Below are 18,967 nucleotides of genomic sequence, written 5' to 3' on the forward strand. Positions count from 1 at the left end.
CGCAAGCGTCGGTAAAAAGTGGCCGTGAGCGTACCTTGGAGGACTTGGCGTGGTCCAGGTACCAGAACTTGACATGCCTGTTCCCTGCTGTAACGAAGTAGGAGCTGTCGTCTGAGAACGACACGGCCGTAACTTTACTGGACACTTTGTTGGCAGCCACCACTACATTTTTCTGGAAGGATGACGGAATGAAATTCAATGTGACATAACTGAAAGTGGAACTTTCGAGGTGACATTTCAAGCGGGCCAGATCAGGACCAGGCCCGATCTCCCCAATCAATCAGGATCTCCTAATGACTCTTGCATTCGTTCGCGTGAGCTAAACATGTTGAGCACCTTCCAGGCCCAGACGTTGACGATCATGTCGTGCTGGTAGCCCACACTGACGATGTACTTGCTGTTGGGGGAGAAGGCGACGCAGGCCACTCCATACTTATGCTCCTGCAGCTCGGCCACCTGGGTCCTCTCCGTCACGTCCCACACCCGCACCGCCGGCACATGTCCACTCTGAAGAAAATGTTTCAATAATGTAGATGCATAGGACTTTAGGGTCTCTTAAATTTTAATTTTATTTTTTATTGACAATTGTATACATTGCTAATTTGGTCCCTTCATACTCATTATATTTAGGTGACGGGTTTGTTGATTATCCAAGTTACACAACCCAATCAATGACTGGTCAGGAACCAGTGACATGAGAGGATTTACTGTTGATATTCTTCTGATAGAGACAGAGCAGCCTAACTGCGATTAGTATTCAGCACTGCCACAGCTGAACACAGAGGCTACAGTCTAACAGAGAAAAAGCTATTTATGCAATGGCCAACCACAGCAGCCAACCACACGCTGAGACCCTTATGCTCCGGTTCCCCTCCCATTTTCTCTCTCCCGACACACTCTTCTCTTCTCCCTGGTTCTCGTTCTCTCCCTACACTCGTCTTCTTCCAGGTTCTCCTTCTCCCCTACACAACCTCATCTCTCTCCCTACACACACCTCATCACCCTGGTTCTCCTTCTCTCCCTACACACACCTCATCACCCTGATTCTCCTTCACTCCCTACACACACCTCATCACCCTGGTTCTCCTTCACTCCCTACACAACCCCATCTCTCTCCCCTACACACTCATCACCCTGGTTCTCCTTCTCTCCCTACACACACCTCATCACCCTGGTTCTCCTTCTCCCCTACACACACCTCATCACCCTGGTTCTCCTTCTCTCCCTACACACACCTCATCTCTCTCCCCTACACACTCATCACCCTGGTTCTCCTTCTCTCCCTACACACACACCTCATCTCTCTCCCTACACACTCATCACCCTGGTTCTCCTTCTCTCCCTACACACTCATCACCCTGGTTCTCCTTCTCTCCCTACACACTCATCACCCTGGTTCTCCTTCTCTCCCTACACACTCATCACCCTGGTTCTCCTTCTCTCCCTACACACTCATCACCCTGGTTCTCCTTCTCTCCCTACACACTCATCACCCTGGTTCTCCATCTCTCCCCTACACACTCATCACCCTGGTTCTCCATGTCTCCCCTACACACTCATCACCCTGGTTCTCCATCTCTCCCCTACACACTCCCTTTTCTGTCCTCCTTTCACCTCTTGCTGACAGCAGGCAAAGTCTGTGCGTAGGCAGGCACTGTGCTGCCTGTTACCATGGCAACCCGGGTAAGCCCAAGCTTCGTGCCACTTTCCGATGCATCAGAGGCGGAGCCTCCTTATGAAGAGAAGGGATCTGGTCTCGTACACCAGTGGAGTTCAGTGACCCGCCGGTGTGTGGAGCAGCAGAGAGCAACCAAAGCACCTTCTGCTCCCAGCCGGTCAGGCTAACCGAGGTCAGCTAAACCAAAAGTGCTCCATACACGTGCCTGGGAGTGGGAGTTAACGTTAAACTAATGATGTGTATGGTTGCTTCAAATACTGTAAACACTAAAAAGATATATTGAATGGTGTGTAAACTGTTGATGAGAAAGGCAACTGGATCCTTCCCACGTTTGCATGCAGTATAAAATCTTTCATAAGGTTTTCAAATCCCTGCACAGTCTGGCACCTTGTTACCTTTCCGCTCTCCTTCATACATGTTCATCTCACCTTCTCAAATCACACTGATCCTCTGGAACTCACCTGCAATCTACCCCCAGGCCACATACTTTCAGAGACACAGTAACAAGAAACCACGAGGGACAGTGTTCTAGGGTTTTAGGGCCTGCTCTGTTAAAAGCCCTAAACTTTGGAACAATCTGCCTTTACACCTCTACTCTTCTACATCCCTCTCCTCATTCAAAAAACACCTGAAAACCTTGTCCAGATTGTGTTTACATCTACTTATTTAATTATCTCTGATTATACTATAGTTCCTCTCTTCATTTTCTCAAGGTTTTTACATTGTTCTTATCAGTTATTTTTAGCATGATTTTTCTTTGAAAAAACATGAAATGCATGTTAGTAAATAAAAAATGCTGACGCGTGGGAGGGTACAACACCATGACACCGGAACATCTCAACATTCACTACATGCCTGTTATATCCGCCCATGAGCAGTGCACACAGTCCCTGAGAGTGCACATACTGCAGGTTGCAAAGAGGGACCTGTATTGTGTTGCATAACACAGCAGTTTTCAATGTTCATACTTCCCCAGCTGTGGTTTTATTATCTGACAGATCGAGGGTGCAGATCTGCCTTTGTCTCCTGTTGTAATGACCCATATTCCAATGCCGCATGCAGCCACAGCGATAAGCAAAGCAGCACATGAGCGCAAAAACTCACCTCTCCTGTAACCACATGCTTGCCGTCGGGTGAGAAAGCTAGAGTGGTGATGGTTTTCCTGAGGAGAGAGAAAGTAGAGGGAAGTGTTTCAGTGTTCCAGCTGAAGTGAATGCTTCCTGTCTGCCCAAGAGACTTCCTGTTGATCAGTGCTCATTGCAATAATGGCAGTGATTCACTCCAAGATCAAACTCATGTATACACCACTGTAATTTCAGCTAGAAACAAAATTGGATTGAGGATAGTAGAGACACTACTGTGGGACTCTGGTAATGCTGAAATATAATCATAAAGGAGCGCTTTTAATGAGAAATCTATGATTCTAGAAACTTTTCAGTTTTACTATGTTCAGTGTAGGTGTAAGTTGGCCCAAGGAGAAACAGGGACATCAGAATTTGTGAAAATATGCAGAATCTTGACTGTATACAGGTAAACATCTAACTTCATTTCAAAGATCATGTTTAGAATATAGGTCACGTTGCTAAAGGGATGCCCAATGCTAAACGACAGCCTGCACAATGACCAACAAGAATGACTCAGTTAGGTGACTTCCTGTCTTGGAGAGGTGAGAACAGGAAAACAGGAACTCACTGTAGTTCATTATAGTTCAAAAGAGCAAACTGTAGTGTTGAAGTTAATGTCTAATTCTGAACCCATTATCACTGTAAATACAGGATAATCAACTCGAAGCTCTAACAGCTGGTGTGGAAGACGACACCAAATTTGCATGATCACACTCTCAACACCTCTACTTGTATGCAGATTTTTAAAAATCCATTTTATTTTCATTGAGCTTTTTATAAGGGACAAATTAACTAGCCTGTCCAAACCACAGGAATAAGCCACCCGGAACAATCCAAGCTAGCAGGCTGCAATGAGGCTGCTATTCAGGGCCTGGAAGCCTCACCTGGAGTTGTTTAGAATATGATACTGTTTGCTCTTCTTGGGGTTCAGCAGTACCACCACACACCTGCAAGAAAAACAGAGACGCTCGTTAACACCATAGGCCTCTGTGTACTCAGTAAACAACTCCTGTGAAGACACAGCAGAGCCGTAGAGAAGCAAAATATAGAGCAGACACACAGACCCGCATGCACTCACACACACAAACACACCTTATTTCACAAGAGCCAACGTTTGTACACACATGTACTGAGAACACATGAGCTGTTCTAATACATGTGATTAAGCAGTGAACACTGCATTTATTTCCCTATTTCCTACAGATGTTGGTCTGAGTGCTCACACTGGAGCAAAGCCCCATATGTGCCTGTGCAGTGTGTGACACAGAGTCTCAATGCCTGCTCCGCTTCTCTCACCTCCTAAAACGAACAAAAGTCTCAACAAACGCCTTTCCAAAGACCTTTAAACAAACCCTGGCTGTTCCAGCTGTAGGTCAGTATGGCTGAGAGTGTCAGCAGCAATAAAACAGGAGTTCGGTGCTCTGCAGCATTACATAGAGAGTACTGCACTGGTACAGAATTACACTGAGAGTATACAGCACTGGTACAGAATTACACTGAGAGTATACAGCACTGGTACAGAATTACACTGAGAGTATACAGCACTGGTACAGAATTACACTGAGAGTATACAGCACTGGTACAGAATTACACTGAGAGTATACAGCACTGGTACAGAATTACACTGAGAGTATACAGCACTGGTACAGAATAACACTGAGAGTATACAGCACTGGTACAGAATTACACTGAGAGTATACAGCACTGGTACAGAATAACACTGAGAATATACAGCACTGGTACAGAATAACACTGAGAGTATACAGCACTGGTACAGAATAACACTGAGAATATACAGCACTGGTACAGAATTACACTGAGAGTATACAGCACTGGTACAGAATTACACTGAGAATATACAGCACTGGTACAGAATTACACTGAGAGTTCTTACACTGCAAACATTCATATAGGTGAAAAGATGAAGTGGACAGAGATGATACTTAATTTTGTTTTTCATTAATCCTGCATTAATCCATTACAAATCCAAAACACATCCCATATAATAACGCAACCTTCTTAAAAACACAGCCTATTGAAAACAACAGAGGTGAAACTGAGAAAATGACAGTGGGAACAAGGCAACGACAGGGTGTTTGTGTGTGTGTGTGTGTGTGTGTGTGTGTTAGATGGGCCATTTCAAATGATTCCCCTACTTATTACACTAATCACCGACATCACTGCTACTGTGTGTTACACACCCCAGGAACACACAGGTGGAGTCAGAAGCTGGGGGATCCCATGACTACTGTACAAGGGGTTGCTCACAAAGATGTGTACCAAAGTTCAATTTCACCGCATCGCAGATCCAACAGAGCACAACGGAAGAAAGGGTATGTTCGGCCAGAGGAGGATGGGCACCCCCTTTTAAGTCTCGGTTCCTCCCAAGGTTTCTTCCTTGTGCTCTAGGGAGTTTTTCCTTGCCACTGTCGCCCTTGGCTTGTTCTCTGGTGGCTTGGACATTTGTAAAGCTGCTTTGTGACAACATCTGTTGTAAAAAAGTGCTATATAAACAAATTTGATTTGGTTTGATCTGCCACTTTGCCTTCCCATCAGGTAGTCCTGGACAGCACAGCTGTGTGTCCTTCAGCAGAGGACTGATACCAGACAAATGATCAGTAGAGATGCTGACAGCCCTGCAGTCACACGCTCCTCTACACCCCTGAGCAGTTAGCACATACAAAGCGAAAGCAAATGGGACTCGACCAATGACTAATACTATTAATGGATTTCAACAGTTGTTATTGCAAAGTTCCTGATAGGACAAACAGGGCTCGGACCAGAGCACAGAACTCAGCATGGTGGAGAGCAATTACTATTATTTACATTTATATGGTGCCTTTGTCAGACTCAAGGAAGATTTCCAGACAGACATCAGCTGCATGGTTATGACACACAGCAAAGATGGCAGAATCTGGTACAGCCTAGAGAGAGACACCCCCTCCCCCTCCACAAACACACAATGCACACACACACACACACACACACACACACACACACACACACACACACACACACACACACACACACACACACACACAAACACACACACTGAGCTCTCACCCAAATAAAACCCTTCTGTATTAAAAAGAAAAGAAAAAGCACACTCAGTAACATTTTGCAAAATTTGCAATAATCTGACTGAAATCAAACAGAACTCCCTTTTTCCCCATAAAACCTGCTCTGTTAATGGTGAAATTTGAAAGGCTGAAAACATTTAAACTGGATATTACAGTTACAACCACAACAGTAAAAAAAATTTTTTTTACGTCATTATAATTAAGTGACTGTGAAATAGGTTTCAGACAGTACTTTAAACATCAGGGTATATTTTTGTCATTGTGCATAAACTGTAATTACCGGAGAAATACAATATATTACTGAGATATCACCCCAACTTGGTTCATCACCAATTACACACTTACCCATAATATTTTACTTAGGTTTTACTAGAAGCAACCAGCAAATAACGATCACTTACAATATTTACTTGTAAAACAAGTCCACCCTGCCAATACAAACAGGCAAACACAAAACACTCTCCCTCTCTCTCTCACACACACACCCCCCTTATGTTTAAGAAAACACTGACCAAAAAAAAAAAAAATCCAATAGTCTTCTACAGTGTCACAAAGCTGAGGTTTGCACATTATCATTCAAGGTTCCACTGCAGCTGAGCCATTCATTACACGCTGTTGACTACAATAACTTTTTCCACTCCGACATCTGACCTGTCTGCTGCTAAACAGAACCTTATGCAGCAAGCTGTGATGCAGTGCGTGTTCTGACATCATTCTATCATAGCCAGCATTAACTAATTCTGCGGGACTGGACATAACGGGCTAGTCTTTGCTTCTCATGCACATTCAGTGAGCCTTTGGCACTCATGACCTTGTTACCCATTCACCAGCTGTCCTTCCTTACCACTTTTGGTAGGTACTAAAGGAACACCCCACAAAACCTGCAGTTTAGAAGATGCGTCAAAGTTGCTCAGATCCTTACACTTACTCATTTTCCTGCTTCCAAGACATCAAATTCAAGAACTGACTGTTTACTTGGTGCCTAATACATCCCACTACTTGTCACGTGCCACTGTGACAAGATAATAATTTTGATCCACATAACCTGTCAGGTTTTAATGGTTTATGTATACTCCACCCCATCTCTGTGTGCACATCCTTTCTTAGGGAGAGAAGCTGCTCGAACCTGACAGCAAGGATAATACAGGCAAGCGCGCACGCACGCACACACACACACACACACACACACACACACACACACACACACACACACTGAGCTCTCACCCAAATAAAACCCTTCTGTATTAAAAAGAAAAGAAAAAGCACACTCAGTAACATTTTGCAAAATTTGCAATAAATAATCTGACTGAAACCAAACAGAACTCCCTTTTTCCCCATAAAAACTGCTCTGTTAATGGTGAAATTTGAAAGGCTGAAAACATTTAAACTGGATATTACAGTTACAACCACAACAGTAAAAAAAAAATTGTTACGTCATTATAATTAAGTGACTTTATTATAAGCAGTGCGTCAGCATGTTCCTCCCTGCAGGTGAAGGCAGCCTGGGTAATGACATGACATAAAAGGAAAAGGAAAAGAAAAATAAACAAAACACATAAAATAAAGACAGCGGTCTGCGGTAATCATCAGTGTAAACTCTCCTCCCCATTCCCTCCCACCTTTACATAAGTTTGCTGTGACCAGAAGCAGCCAGACTGGTTATGTGTCAATACAGGGATCAGTAGAGCACATGTAACTACACACTATATGAGATTTTCCCACTCACTGCGCTAAACTGCTCTTATAGGGACACTATAGCTGTATTCAAGATAACCGAATTATTAAACTGGATGTTACAGTAACAAAGTTACAATTCAAATAAATAAATGTGTTTGTGACCACTAGCCTTGGGGCAATAACATATTACAATAATTTATTGTCTAGTTTAAGCAAATCATCATCTTGTTGATTTCCATCACGTGCCCTTATGTCACATTTCTTTAGTAGTTTCTCCTTTATTTAACAATTTCCTTTGTACAAGCAGTCTCATCTATGGTTAGTTATAAATGTATCCAGTAGAAAAGACTAGATTTAATTTGTGTGAAACAAAGACACTCTGGTACATGTGACCTGCTCTCCGGTATAGCGTGAAAAATCCATAAGAAGTCCATAAGAAGGGTTTCAGTGCGTCGGTCTGGCAATGTTGTGGTTTCAAACCAAATGAACAATGAGAATATGTTTACATATTAACAGTGTTACAGAAACTATAAATAAAATCAACGCAAATTTCTGTCATAAGTACAAAAATACTTGTTGGCATGAATAGCAAAAAGGTTAAAGGGATGATCATTTTAGCAGCATGTTCGTGTTTAAACCAGTATGTACTGAAAGAAACTGGGGAACAATACCTAAATCAATCTCACTAACATTATGAATTAAGATTCGCTATCTTTTCATTTTCTGTCATTCTCCCACTGAGATGCAGCAGTTCACTTAGGAAGCACCTACAAGTGTCACATTACTGAAACTATGAAAGGCACCGTAATGCTCACATGTGGCACTTTTTACCTGAAGGTGCAACATGATATCATTTAGCCCTTTAATCCTGGAGAAGATAATCGTTTGTCTAAATTTACATGAATGCCCAAGCCTACTGGACACACACCGGCCGTACTCAGACTCTGCAGGGCCATGAGACAGGTGTGTCCCAACTGTTAGACAATCCGATCTAGCTCATTATCTCACCTGCTTGGAAACCCAGTAAACTTGTTCAAGTGCACACAAACTTGTAGCTTAAACTAGCCCCGCGGATGTCAGTGCTGATTTAGAAATATGGTTTATTTTGAGTCCAAAACATCACCAAACCAGCAATGGTCATGTACTGCAATACAACGTGCTACTAGTGTAAATCTCTGGATAATAAAAAGTCTGCGGTGACAGGCCAATTAACAGAGAAAGGGAGTTCCAGTGCACAAACAGCCTCAGCTGTGATAGGAGATGCCACTGAGCCTTGAGGGAGACCAATAACTCTCACACTGAGGAAAAGGAGGAGCTCACGTTGAACTGGAAAGGTGCCAGTTTACAGATAAAAGGGCATGAACGGCACTCATTGGTAGAAACTCATGCTACATTAGTGCTATAAGAAATAGCACAGGCCTGTGCCATAACAGTGGGGCCACTTATGCAACACTCAAAAAAGGCACCGCGACTGGTGGGCGTGCAGACGCCGCCCATATATAAACCCAGAACTGGAGCTCAACACTTACACATATGTGAGGAATGCTTGCATTTATACTTTCTGTGTGCTTGTGTTAAAGGGATTAGATTACTGCCTTCCGACTGGTAAGTGGAATAAACCAAAAGGACAGGTGGTTAAGCCTCACACACACACCCACACACACACACACACACACACACACACCCACACCCCCATCCAGTATTACCATCAGATGGACAGGAGAGCATTGATTTCCAAGTGGGAGCCCAATGCATGACGTCCGTTAGCAGGGCTAGCCCACTGATCCCAGACACTCAGAGAGCACACAGACTCAGTTCTCCAATCCCATTAGCTCTCAGCCCCGTCCAGCCCAGATAAAGCACCACCCCCCGTTAATACGCCCACACACTCGCAGTGGTTCAGCTGCTGGGTATTTTCATGCACAGAGTCAGCGAAATGTAATCAATCGTTTCAATCCTAATAGTCACCTCTTTAATATAAGCAGTGTGAACATTTTCATGTAATATCTGTGTTTAGATTGGACTGCTCCTCTCAGATCAGTACTACAAGATGTCACTGGGGACAGTGGCTGCAGCAAAGCTACATTCCTGAAGTGAACACTGCAGTGCAGCACAGCCGCTGAGTGAAAAACTGCACTGTTCAGCACACGCTACAGAAACCGAGGAGAGGGGTGTGTGTGTGTGACCTTTGTCCAGCCATGTGGTGATTCAGCCCAGATGATTCCTTCATTCTCTCTCTACCAGCCTCCTCTCCTCTAGATTTTTAATGCTTCTTTTTCTCCTCTATTGTCTCCCTCCGCTACTCTTCTTCACTCTACTGACCCACTTTACTGCGGTAAGAGAGAGTGAGAGACACACACAGACATAGAGAGGGAGAGAGACACAGACAGGGAGAGGGAGACAGACACACACACACACACACACACACACCCCGACAGAGAGAGGAAGAGACTCTGACCCCCATTTTCATGAACATTAGCCTGACGGAGTGCTATTAATGCTGCATACAGCTTTATACAATCATGTTTCTGGCCATATTAGTGCACGCAGAAAGGCTTTTTTTAATGGTACATTTTATTCTATAAAAATGAAATGCTATTAATGATCAAAAAAATAGTAAAGTTATTATGGAAGCTATGAATGCCGGGGAATTGCTATCAAAGTCAAAATCAATGTTATAGTAATGTTGTAATGTTAACAGGCTTCTTATAAGCAGACAGCACCTTAAAAGCTGCGCTCATTAAAGTATCTGTCGGGAGGAAGGCACTGGAGAAACCTACTGACTGCCATGGCACAGTGGCAACCGTGTGTCAGTACCCCTATGAGATGAGGGTTCCTGAGCACCCAAGCAGTGTGCTAGCCCTGCTCCTCACATACCCCCTGTGTGTGCAGGTGACTGAGAAGCCAAACACACTGCAATACTGAACCCTCAGGGTGGGTTAATCCACTCAACAACTCCTAATATGAATTTTTACCACAAAATGTCCTTTTCATAAACAGCAGTTAGAAATATTGTTTGGGTGAAAAAAGAGGACAATGTGTCATCTAGTGTCTTATACAATATGTCCATAGTGGATTCAAATCCTGGAGCTGGATGTCATATTTCATGTGCAAAATGACACATTCAGCAGAAGAGGGCCTGCATGAGAAACACTAGGAAAGGACAAGGTCATGTATTTTAAGAATTGCCTATCTCTGCAACAGGGGACAATAACATCTGCAAAATATTATACAAAACCCACTAACAATTGTTTCAGCGAAAAGACCAACCAAACACAATGAGAGCACTTCAAGTGAAGAGAGCACTCCACATTTTTCTTTAAGGTGCACTTCAGGAAAAAGGACAGCTCCCCACTGAATGCTTTATGTTTAATTAACTAATGAAATTAGCTGTTCTGTCTGAAGTTGACAGATACTCAGTTTCCATTACTCACTAAACCCACTCAAAGGAATCACCAAACAATTGAGTTTGGCCTTTTGACTGCACTTCTGACTTGGCCAATATGTGAAATCTCTTTTAATTAGATAAAACCACAGATCAAGGACCCCAAATAGCAACTCTCCAGAGTTCTCAAATTATCAGTAAAAACCTGGATTAGACTACATCCTGAAAAACTGCCCTGAGACAATGTCTGTTGTTAAAGCAAAAAATCTGATTATTACACACACACACATACACACATACACACACCCACAAACACACACACACACACACACACACACACACACACACACACACACACACACACACATATATATATATATATTTTCTGAATGAAATAAGTTGAATTAAAAGTCTGCAATGACATTTTTAATTTCAGACCTTCTATGCATCAAATGACCATGTCATGTTGGTTCAAAATTGAGTGACGTCTAACTGGGTGCTGGTTTCACCATATGAGTAGATGTTGACATTAGAATTTAAAACTCACCTTCTGCAATACAGGTACAATTATGGTAAAACAAGTACTGGAGAAAAGAAGACTTTTGAAGAAATCATTTACACTTTAAAATCTGACTATAACAGGAAAAAAATCCAAACAAAAAATCTTTCCTAAGCTTGTTTCAACGATTGTCTGCATCGCACTGCCTCCAGTGCCTGATGAACGAGGCTACATATCAGTAGAGTGGCATAAACTTCAACATCAAAGCGCATGACGGGGGGTTCCCTGCAGTCCTAACACCTATAAACTGTAAAACTTTGACTAATTTCACAACTCGTCGAGTTATGGTGGTGCTCAGAGAAAAGACAGAACACTAAAATGATTTCAGTTCCTATGGAAGTATCAGCTGACGTAGGAAGCCCATTTCTGAAGGACAGCTGCAGGGTCTCATCTTATTGACACAGGAGCCCTACACATTTGCTCATACTCCACACCCTGTCCGTAGCAGCCCATGGGCAGATGTTGGCACCAGTTGGAAACCAGGTTTCATCTGCTGAATTAAGTGGTCCCCTGTTAATACTGCTTTTTTAAGCTTGAGATCAAGATGTCAATCTGTCTGGCTGTGTATGAAACCACTAGACTCTGAGGCATTTTACCTTTAAGCGCCCTCTGACTGAGGAGTGGGACTAGACATAAGCAGTGGTGGAAGTTGTGGGAAGGCCTTTCTCCTTAATTAGACAAACTCAGTTGGTTTAATTAGCCAACTGGACTGTGAAGGGTTGTTCTGTGTTCACTAAGTATCTTCATAGTTAAATCAAGTTAGCTTTGTCAAGATCCAGAACTAATGTGTGCGCAACACTGTGTTATGCAACAACCCAGATGTGATGCCTGTTGAGGCAAAGGGAAAAAAACGTGGCAGAGAAAGAGGAATGTTTCAAACAGAGGGAGCACTTAATGACTAACAGCTTAATCATATTATGGGTGCCATGTGATGGCTGAGAGGAACATCTTACCTCTCATGTGCAATCTGACGACTGCTACTACACTTTAGTTGTCAGAGAGCAGTTTTAATTTTCAACTCAACAGTCACTTTAAGAAATTTAGGGTTCGGTATCATCATCAGCAAAAACCCAGATGCAGTTTAGAAACCCAGATGCAGTTTAGACAAAGCAAACAACTGAATACACTTTAAATCAGAGCTCTAACTTAACGACACAGACACCCTCCTTAGTGTTAAATCTCAGCTCGTCAGACACACTCTTCAGTGTTAAATCTCAGCTCCACAGACACACTCCTGAGTGTTAAATCTCAGCTCCACAGACACAATTCAGTGTTAACTGTAGACAAGGCTGGAGTTCCAAGACAGAGGAGCTGCCATGGTGGAGGAATGCTACAGCCACAGGATGTTGAAAATGCTGGATCCTTCCTATTTAGGGCTGGGTGAAAACCACAGCTGGGACAGCCTGCAGGCATGCAGACAAACCTGTTTCGACTACGCACCAAAACTCCTGGTGCACCTCAAAAAATAAAACCCTGCTTCCTGACCCAGCACTTCCTGTTTATGTATAATTACACAGTTTTTACCAGGAGGGGGGAATATGTCAAATCAGAGTGTGGTCAATGAAACAAAGATAATGTATAAAATGACAAGTGGTTGATTCTTAGTTTGGACTCATATTGCTCACCCTGCGGGATAGGCTACCAAACCGGAGCGGGGATCTGAGGCCAAGGCACGGTTTCCTGCAGCAGTAATCCCCAAAACCTTTTCAAGAGTCACCTGCAGAATGACAAAGAAAACACATCAAACGTCTGTAGCAAAGAGCAAAACTCATTCAGAGGAACATTTAGTTTTTGGTAAAAAAAAAAAAAAAGTTTTTTAAAAATCAATAACAAGACAGACGCTGGCCATCATTTCTGGGTCAGTGAGAAGGAGAAATAGGTGCTCTGTCATGGGTTGATTTGGAAGCATCACATACACAGGATAGCAACTGGTGAAAGTATCAGTAAACAGCTTTTAATAAACAAAATGCTTTGGTAGCACATTGCTGATGACATTTACTGTCACAACACCCCCCCCAAAAAATGTCAGAGCCCTGGCCTTTATTATGACCTCTCAAACACTCTGCAAGCATCTACAACGCCCTTGTTGACTCTGAGTATAAATTAATTTCACACTGAGAGAAAATCATATGATAATGAAATACAATATTCTACTATCTGCCCTGACTTGCTAAGAAATAGTGCAGTTTGCCAGCTGCACAGGATCATGCTTGAGGACATAACGAGAGGCACTATAGTACAAACTTACTGGGTAGTTTAAAAGTGTGATTTCAGTGCCTAAAGAACACTGTCAACAATGCTCAGAAAGAGTTCGTCATTTGAAATGAAAATGTGGACTTAAGAGTTTCTAGAATGGTAGGAAGGGCTAAAGTGCAAAGACAAACACTGTCACAAGTAAACTCCCCCAGTCTTTGCCAATTCAAACGCAGACCTATATAAAAGCAATGCATCTGCATTTAGAAAATTATTTAATTAAAATACCCTCTATCAAAAATGCAATGTGCTTTACCACACCATGAATATAAAAGCACTTACATCAGGTCTTTTAGCTCTCAACAGGCTCTTCACAGGAAACATGCACTCCCATGTTAAGGCAGTTAATTATACCAAAGGGTTATTTTTACATAATAGCCTTGCTCTGAGCAGTTAACAGATCAGTGCAGTGGAAATAACTATTCCTTGGATGAAACTAAAAAGCCATGTGAACAGATCCTTGCATTGGAGTCCTTGGAGGGTTGGTAGACAGAGCAGCTGATGTGTGCATGAGTGGTCTTCCCAGCAAGTGTATCTCTGTTCATGATTACCATCACTTCTCTTCCATCCTGTATGGGTCAATCATGCTAGATCGTGTGACACAAACCACAGCCAGTAGGTTTTCTCTGCTCTCAGAGGCACTTTCAGTACTATGGTCAGTACGTTAATCAAACACTGCAGTTTTCCTGCTTTTTTTTTTTTTTTTTTTTTTTTTTTAAGTGTAGGAAAAGTGGAGGATTCATGTTCAGGCAAATATAAAATAACTTATTCAGGCCCATCTAGCACTACACTAAGGCCATACAGCAATGAAACTGCACTAAAACTCTGTACTCTACACAGTGCAACAGTTTACAAATGTTTCCCATTGCTTCTCTGAACAAATAAACACTATGCAATGCAAAGTACAATACAAATATGTAGAAAACATGAGAGTTACTTTAAGTGCATCTTATATATGTCATTAGGAGGTTTAAGCAGTATGCATATAGTAGTAGTCACTACAAAACCAGAAAAAGAAATAACACAGAAAATACATGTTTTAAATGAAACCATGCAAAGGTTAGTGCCAAAGAGTTTGAGCTACAGACTACATTTAAACCTGATATTTTTAAATAGCCTTCTCATTCAATTTGTAGTTGAAAACACAGGGAAAAGAAAAAGAATCAAGCCAAAGGATTAACACTGTCCACCATTTTGATACCACCAAACTTGAGCAAAATTACTCAACACACATACACACATACCCTTTGTTTGGCTGTTTACCCAAGAAAATCTTCAATTCCTTTAGGCTGGACTAGAATGCTGTCTTATAAAGAGTAGAGGTATGCTCTAGCCTCACTCCTCATGGCACCAAAATTATACTTGCTTAATATGTCTGGCAAGTCAAAGATATTTGACAAAGGATATACTATAACAGAACAAATATGGACATCAAGACAAATCATTAAGAGCTTATAAATGCTCATGCTTGAATTTGGACTACTGTGGAACACGTTTTATGTTGAGATTTGTTATATCCCCTAATCAGGTCAAACTTGCTCACCCTGAATAACAAAGCTTCACACACTGACTAGTCGATTAACACGAACTGTACGGCACATATACTGGCGTCCCTGAGTACGCTGTCGGGAGTGACTGGTGTTTGCTGGATGCAGTATAATGGAGAGAAGGGTTCGAAACTTGAAGGAAGGTTTTCACATGAGCTTAAACAGAAAAGTACTGTCACCATTTGACTGCGGCAGTAAACAGAATCAGAACGGAATGCAGCGTTTACTTAGCAGCTTGCATATAAGAACACTGGCACACAAAACAGCTTTAAAAGTACGCAAGAAATTGCAAAAGAAGATATTAATACATACAGTTAAACACTTTTAACCATATAATGGAGAACTCGCATGCTTTTTATGTGTATAACTGGTGAAGAGGCAATTGCACGTGTAGTTAAAGGTTTTTGCATTTGCATTTGATACAATGACTGGATAAAATCAGTATCATAACGGATGTGTCCAATAGCAACCTATAATTGTACAGTGTGGGGGTTTAATAGCTTTTCACATTTCATTAGCAGCAAATAACAGTTGCATATGAATCCGTCCTAAGGCACACGAACAGTGGCATTGTTTCGAACCAGTGGCAATCTTCGATAAATGTACTCGGCATAATGATGCGTGTATCTTATGCAAATACTAAAAAAAGGCAGAAAATGATAAGCTACATTAAAATACCTAGGACATATTGCACACACTGGGCTACCAATACCCAGCTATCCTACATGTCCTAGTTTTTCAATAGCTAACAATTAGGCTACTGTGACAGGATGAAGAACATCACGTTTTCCTTAATCAAGAATTACAGTAATATGCGTACCTTATTTCCGAGGCATTCTTTGTTGTTTCCAGTTTTATTTTTTCTTAGTTTGATTGACGGCGAGCGGAGCAGATTCTTAATCCTATTTTTTATAGTAGAGTTTTCCACCGTCATCTTGGTTTCGTGTCATGGGAATATTACCTATTTGCAAGATCAAAAACTGTGACGGCTTTGTAGCCCGTTTTAGAAATTTTGTATACGTTCAGTTAAATAATATAGAATGGAAACGCGTCGTTGGTCATTTTTTCTAGATATAAAACGAAGTCAGCGGCACCGTAATGAAGCTGAGATCCTCTTCTTTGCAGTCCAGCCGTTCCAGCTAGCGACAGACCGCTCCGGTGGTAAAAATGTTCCCACTCACCGCATTGGATGTGCTGAAACTGAACATGTTTCATTCTCATAGCCAGCAGTTCATCGGAGAACCGATCATAATGTCTTCTCTCGGGGGAAATGCCCCCAATCCTGTCCCCTGCACACAGCCAAGGATTTAAAAACCTGCCGGCGCGGCAGGAGCATAGGGGCGGATTAAGGTTTAGTGGACAGATGTTTGCCAATTTGCATGTGTACAGTTTAGGCAGCCAGCCGGCCAGCAGCTAGCAGGCAAGGTAGTACCCATGCCTTCGCTATCTAAAATCAGTAACAAAGGTCCAACGAATGAAAACGGCAGTGAGAGAATAAACACAACTGTTTAATTTTGGCAGTGTTTTGTGCATATATGTTAGCTGACAATTTGGTTAATCAGCTAGCAAGGTATCTTAAGTAATGCTGACATCTGATAGCTAAGCTACCTAATGACACTTAATTTACAAGTGTGCGCACCCCGGGGTTTGCTGTAGATAGCTATCTTAGGATAGTTAACTAGCTATCGCTACATCGTTCAATGGTTTATTACAAAAGCTATTTGCGATTACCAAAATAATATATGATAAAATACAAATGAGCTATGGCCACAGCTTTCATGCTTTGTTTTGGTCAAGCTATTTAACATTACTTCTAAATTAAAGTTAGCTAGCTAGCTAGCTAGCTAGCTGTTAGCTCCCTTGCCTGAAAGCTAGCTAAGCTGGCTACGTTTGGAAATGGCTGTCTTTACGCAAGTCACTAATATTATTTATTGCGATATCTAAGCATGGTCGTCGTTTATCGTTGGACCTTACCAGACTACTGCAATTGCCTATCGTTGTGTCTGTCCAAGTTAGTTTTATAACTAGCTGGCTTGAGTCTGTGCGTTAAAAACAGCAGTGGCCAGTCGGCAACTCGTTGATTGCTGTTTGGAGGACAATTCTGCCATCCAGTGACAGGCAGGTTTGCAACGTTTCAGGCGAGAAATAATAACTAGCTAGCTAGCTACCTTGTTTGACCAATTTGTTTAGGGTGCAAACGAATAACAGATATAAAAATGTTAGCTTTACGTAGTTAGCCTTAATACTGTTTAGAAGGCAAAACAAAAATGAAATCGTTAGCTACCCTACTTTGCAGATTTCCAATTCTTTTAATGCGAACAAAGATTGGTATTTTTAAATAACAAAGCACAAATCATCTTCACCAGAATGAGTGAATATACTGCAGTAAACTGAACTTTTATTGAACTAAAACAGAAAGCTGAAAAGCAAGTTAAACATAATTTTACACGTTAGGCATGTTACATCCAACAATTATAGAATAATTTACTCCTTCACAAGAACACAAAGAAAACGTGCAATACTGTACAAATAATCATCGTGAATCTGTAAATTAGTTGACTGTTTTTATGGAACAAACGGGTATTTTTTTGGATTCCGAAGTTGGACCACACTTAGGCTCCACCGCAAGAGCTGCCTTGTCTTTCCCCCTCACCCTCTGCAACCACCTTTGTCCACAGCTGGTGACCCAACCCACAGCCCTGTTGAGCCGGCCCGCGTAGGGCTGGTGCATGTAGAAAATGAGTGGATCAAGGCATGCATTGAGACAGTACAGCAACTCGGAGGCTTCCACTAACAGATTGACCACCCAGGCCACCCAACAGGTGTTTTCGCAATTGTTCAGAGTGAGGAAGGTTAAGCAAGCGACGATGTGCAACACCTGCCCTGGAACCCAGCAGATCAGGAAATTGGCTATGAAGACCATGATGAACAGTATGGTCTTGTCGCGAACTTGACCCCACAGATGTCGGGACTGTTTCATTCGGGCCATGATCTTCAGATATGAGGGAATGATCAGAAGCAGAGGTACAAAGACCTGGATTGAGTAGAACGACAGGAGGTTGTATGAAGGCTCGGTAGCATTGTACCTAGAGACCACTACCACTCCACAAATGTGTATGCCATTCATCCTTGCCCTGTAAAGAATGCTGGGATAACTGAAGTAGATGAGGAGGGCACTGATGGCCCAGAGGAGCAAAGACACCAGGACACTGTTTCGGGTAGTGCGGATCATTCTGGATTCCAGTGGGAAGACAATGGCCAGCAAGCGATCGGCACTGATGGCACAAATGAACATGGTGCTGGATGTTAAACCCACAAAATACAGGATATTCATTAGGATGCAGAGCAAATGTCCCATTCTCCAGTTGTAGTCTGCACTCATGTATATAGCCCATGGTGTCATGGAGACCAGGTATGCAAGGTCACATATAGCCAAGTTCAGGACTCCAATGGAGCCAATGCTCCAAGGCTGGGAGGGTCGCAGGCAACTCCACATGCTCCCAAGGTTCCCAATTATGCCAAAGAGAGAAAGCATGTGAAACAGCAGAGGAATGAAGGATACAGCATATTTGCGGTTGTAGGGACAGGGTATGTATGGAGTTAAAGGGAGAACAAGATCCTGGGTGTCAGAGCAGATGTTCCTTGAAGCACTGTTGTTCACTTC

The 18,967-nt window shown here is 42.4% G+C and overlaps 2 protein-coding genes across 6 annotated transcripts in view; both read right to left on the reverse strand.

Annotated features, from left to right (window-relative positions):
- Positions 1-17,371, reverse strand: part of mapkbp1 (mitogen-activated protein kinase binding protein 1) — a 33,900-nt gene extending 16,529 nt beyond the window's left edge. For 4 of the 5 annotated variants that reach the window (XM_081721386.1, XM_081721385.1, XM_081721387.1 and 1 more), the window contains exons 1-6: positions 16,124-17,371; positions 13,129-13,220; positions 3,687-3,749; positions 2,783-2,840; positions 337-507; positions 35-172 (exon numbers count right to left, since the gene is read on the reverse strand). In XM_081721386.1, the coding sequence (XP_081577512.1) occupies positions 35-172; positions 337-507; positions 2,783-2,840; positions 3,687-3,749; positions 13,129-13,220; positions 16,124-16,237 (636 nt within the window). In that variant the 5' untranslated portion in view covers positions 16,238-17,371. The remainder of the gene's footprint in view (positions 1-34; positions 173-336; positions 508-2,782; positions 2,841-3,686; positions 3,750-13,128; positions 13,221-16,123) is intronic. The other variant, XM_081721388.1, reaches the window with a different exon arrangement.
- Positions 17,372-17,854: 483 nt separating this feature from the next.
- On the reverse strand, positions 17,855-18,799 carry LOC113579359 (type-1 angiotensin II receptor B). The gene has a single exon (XM_027013221.2). The coding sequence runs from the start codon at positions 18,797-18,799 to the stop codon at positions 17,855-17,857; it is 945 nt and encodes a 314-aa protein (XP_026869022.2).
- Between the last annotated feature and the right edge of the window lie 168 nt (positions 18,800-18,967).

The sequence above is a fragment of the Electrophorus electricus genome, chromosome 10 (assembly GCF_041902795.1).
Source record: "Electrophorus electricus isolate QZ-2024a chromosome 10, ASM4190279v1, whole genome shotgun sequence".
NCBI classification, from domain to species: domain Eukaryota; kingdom Metazoa; phylum Chordata; class Actinopteri; order Gymnotiformes; family Gymnotidae; genus Electrophorus; species Electrophorus electricus.

Excerpts from the sequence above, each read along its gene's own strand:
- LOC113579359 (XM_027013221.2), bottom strand. The coding sequence starts at position 18,799 with ATGTGGAGTTGCCTGCGACCCTCCCAGCCTTGGAGCATTGGCTCCATT.